The sequence below is a fragment of the Primulina tabacum genome, chromosome 8, assembly GCF_025594145.1.
Source record: "Primulina tabacum isolate GXHZ01 chromosome 8, ASM2559414v2, whole genome shotgun sequence".
Taxonomy (NCBI): domain Eukaryota; kingdom Viridiplantae; phylum Streptophyta; class Magnoliopsida; order Lamiales; family Gesneriaceae; genus Primulina; species Primulina tabacum.
The window spans coordinates 4,141,848-4,154,568 of record NC_134557.1 but is presented as its reverse complement, the minus strand read 5'-3'; the positions used below and the strand labels follow the sequence as shown (position 1 = coordinate 4,154,568).

The 12,721-nt window shown below is 35.0% G+C and overlaps 2 protein-coding genes and 1 pseudogene across 3 annotated transcripts; 1 reads left to right on the top strand and 2 right to left on the bottom strand.

Moving 5' to 3' along the window:
• Positions 1 to 33: 33 nt before the first annotated feature.
• On the bottom strand, positions 34 to 2,259 carry LOC142554310 (uncharacterized). The gene is made up of 4 exons (XM_075664993.1): positions 2,087 to 2,259; positions 1,340 to 1,490; positions 798 to 891; positions 34 to 293 (listed from the first exon to the last, which is right to left on the bottom strand). Exons 1-4 carry the CDS (start codon positions 2,257 to 2,259, stop codon positions 34 to 36), a joined length of 678 nt encoding a protein of 225 aa, XP_075521108.1.
• LOC142553118 (3-hydroxyisobutyryl-CoA hydrolase-like protein 1, mitochondrial) lies at positions 798 to 9,118 on the bottom strand. 2 transcript variants are annotated; one of them, XM_075663124.1, is made up of 16 exons: positions 8,838 to 9,118; positions 8,669 to 8,749; positions 7,911 to 7,979; positions 7,701 to 7,764; positions 6,359 to 6,438; positions 5,731 to 5,814; positions 5,089 to 5,173; positions 4,551 to 4,636; positions 4,321 to 4,442; positions 3,589 to 3,649; positions 3,387 to 3,485; positions 3,209 to 3,310; positions 3,084 to 3,125; positions 2,087 to 2,980; positions 1,340 to 1,490; positions 798 to 891 (listed from the first exon to the last, which is right to left on the bottom strand). In XM_075663124.1, exons 1-14 carry the CDS (start codon positions 8,952 to 8,954, stop codon positions 2,861 to 2,863), a joined length of 1,212 nt encoding a protein of 403 aa, XP_075519239.1. In that variant the 5' UTR covers positions 8,955 to 9,118; the 3' UTR covers positions 798 to 891; positions 1,340 to 1,490; positions 2,087 to 2,860. The 2 variants fall into 2 exon arrangements, with proteins under 2 accessions (XP_075519239.1, XP_075519241.1); XM_075663126.1 differs by lacking the exon at positions 8,838 to 9,118 and adding an exon at positions 8,101 to 8,222.
• A 777-nt stretch (positions 9,119 to 9,895) lies between these two features.
• Positions 9,896 to 11,925, top strand: LOC142554431 (malate dehydrogenase-like; annotated as a pseudogene).
• Positions 11,926 to 12,721: the final 796 nt, after the last annotated feature.

Here is a 12,721-nt window from a genome sequence, read left to right as displayed (position 1 = left end):
GGGGCATTCTTTCATTTGTGAGATACACAAGCCTTAGCTTCGGCTGATGACAACAATCAGCATGATAATGACAGAGAGTAGCAATGACGAACGAACTTTCTCTTCCAAAAGATGGTCGAGCTCTGAAGTGGGTTTATCCTTGGGAGAGGATTGGATCATCTCACTCACCAGCAATCCAAAGCTTTCAGCCAATTCCAAAAGCTTTGACCTTGTGAACTTCAGGATCCACCTTATGATAAGAGCCATTATGTCTGGTTCTTCTTCACTGCAAGTCAAAAGTCTTTCTTTTTTTGCTGCATGGATAGAAATGCCGAGAGTTCAATAACCTAATTCTTAATATAACCACAGTCCGCTTGTTTAGATAAAACCAAATTCTGATGGAGCTTGATTCACTAATTCATTTCAAACCTCTAATATTTAAGTGCTTTGATATCAATTAATCAAATCCTTCAAGTCAAATACGGGGCAAAATGACTTTTAGCACCAATAATTTCAAATGGACAACGAGGAAGATATTCAACAGCTCTGGAGTTGAGGCTTTGAACATGATGAGGATACAGATCCTGGGTATCACGTTGCATAATGTAGACAAAAGAAAAAAGAGAATCCAAACAACAAAGGTCACATATATGTTAAGTGTCCTCTTGAAATGGTTGGTGTCTAGTTGATCTTGATTAAATCCAAAATAGCTTGCGTCATAACATTTATTATCTATTACAATTAGAATAAAGTTGAGGTCAATTAACAAAAGAAAGCAAAATACGTATTATACGAATAATTTGGATCAAATGTAAAACCTGCAAAAATAGAGCCTTGTAAATCTTGGACCGCTTTGTTACTCTGTATGGCCTCCCAAACAGCTTTATCAGATGAAATGGAGGCAACCGTGTTCTATGCAAGAAATTAGTTCTTTCAGTAACAGAGAATAAAGCTATTTTGAATCCAAGATTCAAAGGAGACTTGAAAGAAATTTCTATCACATTTTCCTTCTATGCAAAACCAATCTCACCCTTTTCACATTTTAAAATTACTTCAGATGTCACAAAATGAAAAAAAAAATGAACGTAGTCATAATCTGCTAGCATAGAAATGATTCACTTCACGCTTTTCTTCATAGGCAAACATGAAAAATGATATTTCCCATTCAAATAGAAAATCCAAACATATCCAGTGAAAAGAAAAAACATGTACAAAGAAGAAATATGCGTCTCAAAGTTCATTTTTTCGGTTATTGTCTACAATTTTAAAATAAAACCACGCCAACTTGAAAACCATGATCGTTCAATGGCTGTCAACTATGCATTCTATATACTTTCATAGATTGAAAACATGATGATACCTGAAAAGCAGGCTCTGTTTGCATGGTAGAGAAAGCATCATGAAATTTTGCATATCCAGGAGACTGCAGCATATTAGTCTGATCGAAACGATACAGCAGTTGCTGAACCCCATCAAGCTCTGATTTAGAAGCAGAATGGGCTTTCACAAACCTAAGCAAATCATGATATGATGTATACATCATGCATGCTATGAAAGGCAAGATTCAGACCCTAGGAATCAAGGAGACTTAAAAATCAATATCAAGATCTTGAAAAACCAAGGACTTACACTCATGCTTCACATAAAAACTAGTTCTAACGTATTTCGTGGAATAGTCTATTCTGCAAACCAAATTTTTTTGTCCAAGTCTTGGTCTTTTCAGAGTAAAAAACATCTAAGAAATAGAGACAAGAAAAATTCATCCATGAACACGTGTCACCACACAGAACAGTACCCACTTGCAAGCTTCCACCCCCTTCTGATGGTCAGCAGGGGTTGACCCAGCTGTTGATGATGATCGATCACCTCGAAACTAAGATAAAAATCTGAAATCTATTTTCAAAAAACCCAACAAAATCTATTGCTCCGCACCTTCTCTCTCTCTCTCTCTCCTAACTTCTAGATTCGGATATCATGGTAAACCTTGTTTACATGAATCGGGGGTGCATAACTAGAATGAAATTTTTCATTTAGACCAAATACGCATATTTTGATTACTAAACAAGAAGAAATTCCCAGAAAATTGACTACCATCACAGCCACTCACCTCTGGAGATCAGAAATCGCCCTTCGAACCTCGTCTCGTGATGGAACAGGCCCGAAAACACAGTCCCCATTAATTGGAACAACAGCTTCGAGTGCGCCTTTTTCGGAGGTTTCCCGGATGATCGGCGCCAAAGAATTCGAGTTCTCGGGGTCGGACACGAAACCTCCTACCATGATTGAGAACTCTAGGGGATAAGAATAAGAAAGGATACGAACATAAGCTCACTCTTCTTGCTTCCCTATATTAATCTGACTGACATATCATGGTTTATTGATTATTAAATCACGATTCAATCCTATCTTTATATAAAAAAAAAATCATCTTTTTCCTCATATATATTATAATCCAATCTTAATATGAGCTCAAGATATTATTATATTACGATTCTCGATATTTTAATAATATTGATTCTAAAGTGAAAGCAGCTACCTGTGCCAATATTTTAAAATTGATTCTGAAGTGAAAGCAAGCAACCTGTGCCAATGATATCTCTCCATTATATATCCAATCTGAATTTGACAACTTTGGTTTAAATCTAATAGAATAATATTAAAGCACAGGCACCTTTAATTTCAAGTATATATGCGAAAGATTACTAAGTATATTAAATCTGGTTCAACTTAAATGCAAACTTTGGCAAATTAAGTTAAAATAATTGCACAATGTGCTCAGTTCTCCAAATGTCTTATTACATGACTTGTGTGGTTCTGAAGAATTTTGGAGATTATAATTTAGCTGATAAGAAAACTAGAGTTTATGTACTTTCCCAGTATATCATAAAAATGCTTCTCTTTGCTCGGTGGGTAGCTCAAGTTCAGGCTCAAGAGCAGAAATTGGAGAAAAGTATTGGTCAACCATGTCTTGTGATACATGCTCCAAGTTTGGAGGATCCCACTGCAATTTTTACAGACAAATCACATGTCACGGGAGGAAATGCAGTTCTTGTTTATCAAAGCAATGAAAAATTATGCCAACGAGTTATATATAATCAGTTTACCTTCGGTGCAAAATCTTTGTCAATTAGCTTTGCCCGAACACCCTAGGAAGGAAAATGGGAACTTGACGAAGACCAGAAATGTTTGCGGCTAATGAAAGGAAACTGCAATCTATTAAACATAGTACCTCGCAGAAGTCACGGCTTATCTGCCCCGTGATTCCTTGTACGGACATTCTATACTCACGAATAAGACACTGGTCAAGAGTTTGAAATCGACCTTCACGTATCTGGACCAGCCATTGATTTGAATAATGAGAAAAGTCGATTGGAAAGAAAACAGGTAAAACAATGGAAGGGACTTACGGATCTTAAGGAAACCTTCAAGCTCAATGGCGCAGTTTCTTTAAGTTTATTCAAAGTTGAAACACACCATGCATCATTTGTTTTGGCAGCCTCTTTTTTCTACAAAAGTTTATAGCTTAGAGTTGCAGGAAATACTGTATGATAAATTTAAGCATAAGCTAGTTTAAAACTGCTTTCCAAAGTTAGATGTACTTATGCTCACCAATGAGTCAATTATTTCTTCGACTGTGTCGTGGCTGAAACATCTGTCGACAGTTTCAATCCTAAAGAACAACCGTTGAAGTGCATAAATTGAGTAATGGGGAAATCGATGAAATTAAAAAGATTAATCTAGAGCTAGGATTGAATATCTCAGCACAGTGTTTTGGCATCCTTTCCCAGTGGAATTAAAGTAATACTCAACAGTCAGCAGAATATTATCAATGATAAGCTTAATTGAAGTGGTATTCATGGAATCAATCGAGCTTCAACACGTCAAACATTGAAAAAAAATTATATTTGTTGTTTGAATCAGAATGATTTTCAGTTATAAACTCTGTTCTTCATGTCTTCCCAACTTTTTAAAATTTATATTCATGCAAGGCATGCAGAATATTATAAACCAGAGAAGTCAGTCGGAGTTCTCACAAGTCAGTCAATTGCACTATGACACGTGGTAAAAGAGTACGAAGGAATACTACGAAATAACCCATATGGTTCTATCACCAAACCGAATCGGTTTTATTATTGGCTGGGTAAATTACAAGCTGAAATAGATGCTACGACTAGTGACCCATCCTGGCGAGGTGTCATAAACGTAATTGGTTTTTTAGAGCCACCAAAGTGAAGACATGGCATGACATGCCATCAAGAAAAGAGATCTTGCTTACTCTGCGTCTCAAAATTACACTCTTCGTCACCAGGAATCTAACTAGGACTTGAAAGAAACAAATACCTGTGAATTACACTTGTTTGATCTAGATGAACGGGATCCCTGTGATTTTCTAAAAAACTTTCAAGGATAGAGGGACAATCTGTTACCAAGTTTCCAAGTTGTTCTTCAATTAAAGGAAGTTTCTGCAAGGATAGAGAATGATAAGCAATACAATTTAATTGCATTAAATCCAGTGGGAAATAAAAAGATTACAAATGTCGAATTTTAAAAAGAAAATAAGTGGGACCGACTGTGAAAAGTGAATAGTGAGTAGCAAGCCCACAAGATGCCACTTCCGCTCCAGTAAGTTTCTCTCCTGTTAGAGCCAGGTAATCTCCTGTAAACAGATAAAAAAACAGAGGCTCAATCAGCTGCCTGATCAGTTGACGCATGGATCAAATGGGAATGAGAACAAGAATAATCATTTTCCTGCACATTCCCATCCATACAAGCAAAGATATAAACTTGCAAACGAATAATAGAGAAGAAGAAAGGAAATGTGAGATCAGCCAACCACCGGTAGCCCAGTATGTGCCATTTATTCAATTTACAAACAAGAATTGGCTGACACGATGTTCTTTCGATTATCATACATAAAAATCAGTAAATTTGTAAATTAAAAAACATCATCCTACAAAGACTTGCAATTGACTGGTAGAAGATCGAAAACAATAAAATGGACGATTTGCATCTATCTCAACAAGCTAACAGTGGACTACGAAAGGCCAGTGATCACATTAAAAAAACAACGATGAATGCTGTTGAAACAAATAAGAGTTTAAGAATTACCCAAATAGCCAGGTAAATGGGAGAGGTAAAAGGATGCTCCAGCATCTGGATGGAAACCAATTAGCGTTTCAGGAGTGGAAAAAATCTGCAAGTATTGGGTCAAATGGAGTACAATTTTTGAAGACGAGTAAAAGCTACAAGCATATTGTGTTGCAAAATTCCCAGTGAATACCAAAATGACAGGAGAAAATACATTTTTCTCGACAGCATGCATATTTTCGAGGCCCCTTCTTCCATTATTATAAAGATAACCGATGAAGGCACTAAGAATACTCACATTGCAGTGTACCGTGATTTGAATTTATTTTTGTAGTTACCAAACAATGAATTCTAGAACATCATTATTTTTATACAAGAAACATCTCTTCATAAGGATGATGTTCGTTTTCTCTGCTATGTTTTATCTCTCATGATTTTCATACCTAATTAGCAGTTTCAGCTTCATTCCATCATTCGTCCATAAGAAATTCTAGCAAAAATAAGTCGGAGCTACATTTGATCACCCCTAAAACTAAGATGTATACAGATAGTTAAATAATTGCCCAAAGTACAAAACCAATTGCCCATAAAAACAGATCTCTCTTAACGAATCACACCAAAGAGAAGAATTAGAAGTTATTCAGCACTGTGTCTTTATCATACGGTTCTATCGGTTGCAAGTTGGAACATGCCAGGAATCGAAATTCCAGCTCCACCACCCATGGTAATCCCATTTAAAATAGCAACCTGCATGGAATTTAGTAAATTAGTGTAAATTCAGTACAACCCAGACAGAGTAAACAATGCAGCACCCACAGATACAATTTATATTCAGTTAACGTGGAAACACTGTGTAATTTATACTCATGAATGGGGAAATTAGGTTTTTTTGTTATTTAGGTTTTTTTGTTATACGGAAAGATCCTTTTTTATTTGTAAGCAAACCTTAATTCAAAGAGAAAATAACACATGTCCAAATGCTGCTTATTAAGAGACAAACTCCAAGGATACAGAAATAAAACAAGCACACAGAGCCAACATTGTCCAAAATCCATTGCTTTTACTATGCCTCATCAAAAGATTGCACAACAAGAGTAAAGAGAATGGGAGAGGGTTGCACAAAAAATAATCGTTGTAATGAGGAAAATGTAGTTAGTTGCACTCAGAAACTTTGAAATTCAAGTTAAATTATTACATATATTTTAGAAACACAAATGACGACCTGTCCGTGCAGCATTGACTAGCACACAACAAATACATAACAACGAAGACGCAAATCAAATATACTCACATTTGGCTTCAAGTAAGTACCAAGAAAGTATATAAAACCATATGCCTTCGAGAAGAATTCTTTGCACTCGTCTAGATTCCCTGTATGAGCAGGATTAGAACTTATAGCTAATTTTACCAAAAAAGAAAAAAAAAAGCATAGCATAGTGAAACTAAAGAGGTCATCATCATATTTCTTATATCGTGATTCATTAAGAAAAATCTCACTATTTTCTAACAAAGAATTTCCACGACGCATTATGAAGCCCAAAAATGATTGCTTCATCCTGAAGTGGCCTCCACACACAATATGAGGATTTTTAGTATTTTTCCCAACAACTTTCCTTGTTATGAATATAACTAGAGTGGAAATATCAGTCTATGTGGCCTCCGCATACAATCATGAGGATTTTTTAGTATCTTTCCAAACAACTTTCCTTGTTATGAATAACTACAGTGGAAATATTTGTCTGTGCCCTTCAATCCAAATCAAGGACCCCGAATATGCAGGAAACTGAAAGTGGCTGCAGTGAACTAAAGTTCGCATGGAATCTGTCAAATTTACAATTAAGAAGATAAAAGTAGTGAATCGGTCAATTTTGCATCAAGGAGATTAATGCAGCATTGAATGACCTTTACAGATGCCAATAGCAATTTTTTGCACCCACATGTTTTACGTATAAAATTGTCAATTATTTTGTAACTTGGCAAGGATATGATACCCAAATGGGTACTGTATCAACATCCCAAAACAAAATGTTCATACATAAGCAAGAAAGAAAATAAAGATCGTGTAAAATTTCTAAGTTTTATTCCTTCTTTCGTCAGGGGTCATATTAAGCTGGAGACTAAATATACATGGCTGAACCCAGTTTGCCATGGTAGCTGCTAGTTCATAAAGCAAGCTAGAGGACAAAAAAATAGTGTCCAAATAATGAATGGCAATTATAGAACAACACATTGCCACTTAAGTGCGTAGACTACAAAAAAGAGATAAAGTGAAAATGCCGCCAACATCAAACAAAATTTCCTGTCTTCTTATAAGTATAAATATAATTAACATTATTTCTACACACAACTTTCCTCTACCCAACGTTCCCTGTTTTCAGGATGAATTTATCAGTGTTGCCATGACAAGAGCTCTCGGCCACAGGCCCATAAATGTATGGATTTTTTCAATAATTTCAGGAACCGTTCCATCTCGTCAAGTCCCCTCCTTATCGGTGGTAAACCACGACCACGACTACCACAATCGGTTTTTCTATTTCCATTTGTTAAGTACATTTTTTTATATTAAGCAATCTAGATCAATAGATGCCAAAACAAACAGATGTTCGCGCGCGTGTGTGTGGAGAGAGGGGTACCTTTTTGTATCAAATTATAGAGCGAAACAATATCTCCACCAGCACAAAACGCCCTGCCTCTACCCTTCAAGAATTTTAAACCACCTTGGAGTTATTTATAAGCGTAAAAATACAAATGTAAGCCTACAATTCTTTAATAAAGCACAAAACAGAGGAAAAGAAAGTGACTTCTAAAAAGACAAGAACTTGTACACTTGAAAGGAGGTGTACCTTTGAGGCGACAAACCCAATGTCAGGGTTGTCTTCCCAACTTTTGTAAAGCTTATGAAGCCTGGATACCTATGTTCATCAGTACAAACTTTATGTCTCAGATAGTGCATCATAAAACTTAAATGAAATGCCGAATTGTGCTTGATTTTACCATGCACCGGAAACAAGTAAAGAAACAATATAGCTGAACCTTGATCATGTAATGTTCCGATAAACATAAGAATGGAGCCACACGACTCTCTTTCTCACAACTGACATCAACACAAATCATTGTAGTTCCCATCGATGAAAGATGAAACACCAAATCTAAAACTGCAACACTACCACATATCAAATTAAATTCAAACAACATCACAAGATTTATTTAACCTTAAAACATTCATCAAAAACAATCGTAGCAAACAACAATTACACAAAAGTTGCGGAGTTTCACCTCCATATATTACAAGTATTTTAATTTTTAGTTCTGTCACCTCACAGAAATTTACGACTTTGCCTTTGTTCACAATTTAATCATTCTTAATAGAGCGACCTCAACATTGCTATCAGATAAAAGACAAACTCTTGTACATGGGACCTCAAGCAAGCATTTGAACAAACACCGAAAAAGTAACAACCCGCCGCCATCAGATAGAATTCCCAAATTTCGCCAGTTTCGATAGAGAAAAAAACGTTAACGCCAGCAAAGGAAACACAAATCTCAACAACCCAAAAACCAAAGCATCAAAAACACAAACATCAGACGATCAAAAACTGACCATAGAGATATTAAGAGCGTTGAGCGAAGTGGGTCTATTGAGAATTGCCGTTCTTGAACTAGATTTTGCTTCAACAAGCACCTGAAAGCAAATTCAAGGCAACCAAATCGAGCAGGGTCAAAGAAAGAGATAGAGGGTTGAACGCAGCAAATAATGAGTGAAAGCTTACTATGTCATTGGCGTGATCATCGATAAGGGTATTGCTGGGAAGTGAACTAAGGCGTCTGTATCCATAACTGGGCCAGAAACAGCCCCTCAGAAGCAAAGCAGCGTTATGGCTTCGCATTTTTCTCTCGATTTTGCTGCGATTTCTGGGTTTTTGTTGTTATCCAACATTCGAATTCAAAGTTTGTTTCTTGATTCAGCCCTTCCCATTTGGAGTACGCAGCGTGTTTGTACTTTCGGATATAAAAACGTAGTTTTTTGGTTTGGATTAGTCATGTTAATGGATTTCGGTTTCGGATTTTATCACATATTTAAATGTTGGATAAGTTTTATAAACAATAATAAAATGCATAAATATTTTATTTGGCAGATTTGTCCCTCTACTTTTACGTTTTTAACTTGTCGAATAATTGTGACTAAAGATCAAAATCGATAAAGCATCAAACAAAATGGAATTTCTTCAAAAACCAAATCTTCATGTTTTAGGATTACATTGGAACGACATGTACTATCCGGAAACAGTAACAAACATAAAAAGGCATTGGAAAAGATGAATCAAGGGAGAAGGTCGTCCCTTCCTTTACCCAAGCCCGGACATATAGCTAGATTAACCAAAAAAAATGATTATTTTATGTTACGTCTCAAATATTTTTTCTCTTATAATGTAATCAAATGTTAGTCTTTTGATCATCAATATTTTTGTTAGTTTTCATAAAGATAAGATATTCACGTAATCTAATGATATTAGAATAGGGAAAGAAACACTCTCAGTATACTATAGAATAACCAAAAAAAAAAAAAAAAAAACACTAGATGAGCAATTAAGGCAACACACAATTTTTTGTGAAACCATCTCACGTGTCAAAAGTATTACACGAGTCTCGTGTAAAAAATTTGTGTGCGACGGTCTCACGGGTCGTATTTTGTGATACATATATTTTATTTGGATCATCCATGAAAAAATATTACTTTTTATGTTAAAAGTATTACTTTTTATTGTGAATATATGCAAATAGTATTTTTAATAATTTTGAATACTCAGCTATAAGATGTTCTTTTCCCATGGAGATAGAGAAGGAAACCGTCAAGTTGCTTGTCACCGGGGCTGCTTTAATCTGATCTTAATATTAATTTTGAAATCTCTTGTTTTAATTGATCAATTTATGTTCTATTTTATACCTGCAAAGCTGATGGTAAAATAAATTTTAATAATTTATTAAAATATGCTATTTATAATTTGCATGAATTAGATACCCAATTAAATGTTGCAGAACAGTAAAGTAGAATATTACGTAATTTCACTCCATTTTGCTGTTGATGGAAGGTGGCAAATTTATAGTAAAGATTTTTCGAAGTTTGTAAAAATATATATTTTTGGTATTGTTTTTATCACCTTAATTAAGACATGCGATTGTCTCTTAATTATATGTTCGTTTATAAGTTCAACAGGCCAAATAGCTAGGCTATGCTCTTGTTCAATTCCCATGATAGCAAGAGGATCAATGTTAGGCCTCGATCAGCCTGTGATCATACACACATGCTTGATATTGAACCGGCCGCAGGGCGGTTGAGAGGGGTAAAAATGAAATTATTAGATGCCGCTTTACCCCTCTTCAAAGTAATTAACAATATCGGTTCCATGCCAATTCTAACTAATTACATCAACCTAAGTTCGACCTTAATTTATCCAAAGAAAATACGCTAATTGAATCGACCCGTCCCTCGAATAAATATGTTTTATGTCTAACTGCTAGGTGTATTTGTGACAACTGATGTTAATGTAGCACGCAGTAATGTTGGGTGGATTCCGTCGGAAGGAAGGCATGGAGAGGAAGGATGTTATGTCCAAGAATGTGTCCATTTACGGGGCTCAGGCCTCGGCGCTACACCAATATGCGGCCCCAATTAAACCCCTGAGTAGATAGATCGTGCATGCTATTAATGTAGGTATTTGTGGTGGCTAACCCGGGCCAACACGAATGCCCTAATCTTGAAAGAAGTATCCTCTCTCCCAGCCAAGAACATCACTTGCCTCACGAGACTTGACCAAAACCGAGCTCAAACCCAGATTTCCGATCGGCTGGAAATATCATCGTATATATGGGGGAATCACTCGTCCACTCAATATCCAGATGTTAACCATGCAACTGTTCACACAGCAAATTGACACAAGCCCGTGAGAGAACTCATTGCTAATGATCAATGGTAAACCACCTAAATTAATTTGAATTAATATGCTTTTAATGCAGTTGTGAAATTATTTGTTTAGGTTAAATAAAGAGTTTATTAATTACCACGGTGCAACAACGTGGTTCAGCCATTATCAAAGCTCGTAAGCTTTCTAGCGCACTGTCGCTGCCAGCGCTGCAATTGTGATCATATCATGATCTGGGTTCTCGGAACGCCTAACGTCTAATCCAAGTTATTTCGAAATATTGCTTCTTTTTTTCTCAATTTAACACGACGAAACAATTTTCACAGCATTTAATAATTTTATTTTTAACGAATAAATTCTTTGCACAATATATTTTCGTGTACATATTTTTTGTTATTATTATCATTGCATGGTCACTATATTAGCTAAATATATAATGTGTTTGTTTAGTTATTTGACAGCCAAAATCTTTTTTTTTTCCACAAAAATGTGTTCAATCAAACAAATATTTATTTTATATATATATCTCTCGAAAAATAAAGCATCATATTTTTTCTAAAAATGAAAAATCAAAGACAAAACGGAATATGCATGTTTTCATTTTATTTATAATTTTGTGTATATATAGAGCACTTGGGTATCAATGGGAGTTTGTTCTGATGGCTCGTATGGTATACCACCGGGCCTGATTTGTTATTTCCCGGTTACCTGTCACAAGGGAGAACGGTTTATCGTGCAAGGTGAGTTTTGCCCTTCCAACTGACTAACCAAGTTAGTTTTAACAGTAAATAAGAGTTGTGGAAACCTTTTTGAGATTAAGAAAACATTTGGGCATTTTTAGGTCTGAAGATAGATGAATTTTCGAGGAAGAAGATAGACGTGTCCGCAGAGGAGTTTTAGGTTCGAACAATCATTGGCCTATTCATGCCTAGATTGAGTGATTACAGTGGTCGACGATATATCGCAGCAGCTAGCTATATTAATTGTATACAATATAATTTGTTAAAAAAAAAAAGTCCTACCATGTTCTGGGAGAATTTTTTAAGTTGAGTAATTAAACTTACAATTGTTGGGACAAAGAATATTTGTTCATGATCAGAAACATGATGATCTTTAAGGAAACAATTTTCAAAACTACATCTGAAAGGAATTTTATTCTTAAATAATCTTTATTATTTATTTAGAGTAAAAAAACAAGAGTTTTGTATTTTTAGACTAATTTAACTTGATCTAATAATAAGATTTATTCCTAGACTTGATTAATCTAATTTAATCTTGATATTATTTTTAAGATATAATATCTTAGATTTGAATAGAGTCTTATTCATAATAAACTCTTGTTTCATGTTTGTAGGATTTTATTCTTATGGAAAGATAATTAGGTCAAGATACGAATTAAGATATATATATATATATATATCGAATATTGAGAGAAGATGATGACTTTTGAGATGAACTTTATAACATGGTGTTGGAATTTTTTCTCTGAAGATACATAACGTTCAGAGTTGAAGATATTTTTCATGTTGAAGCATTTGAGCGATTGATTCACGTTTATGCCGTGTTGTTTATTGGTGTTTATTTGATTTATTTTGATGCATTTTTAATTCCTTGGAATGTCAAAAAATTTGATTTTTTTATTCTCAGAAGTATTATTTTAGTGTAAACGATTACATATTTTTTCTAATGAATTTTTGTCATAAAACAATGCACAAGTATTCGTACTTATGCAT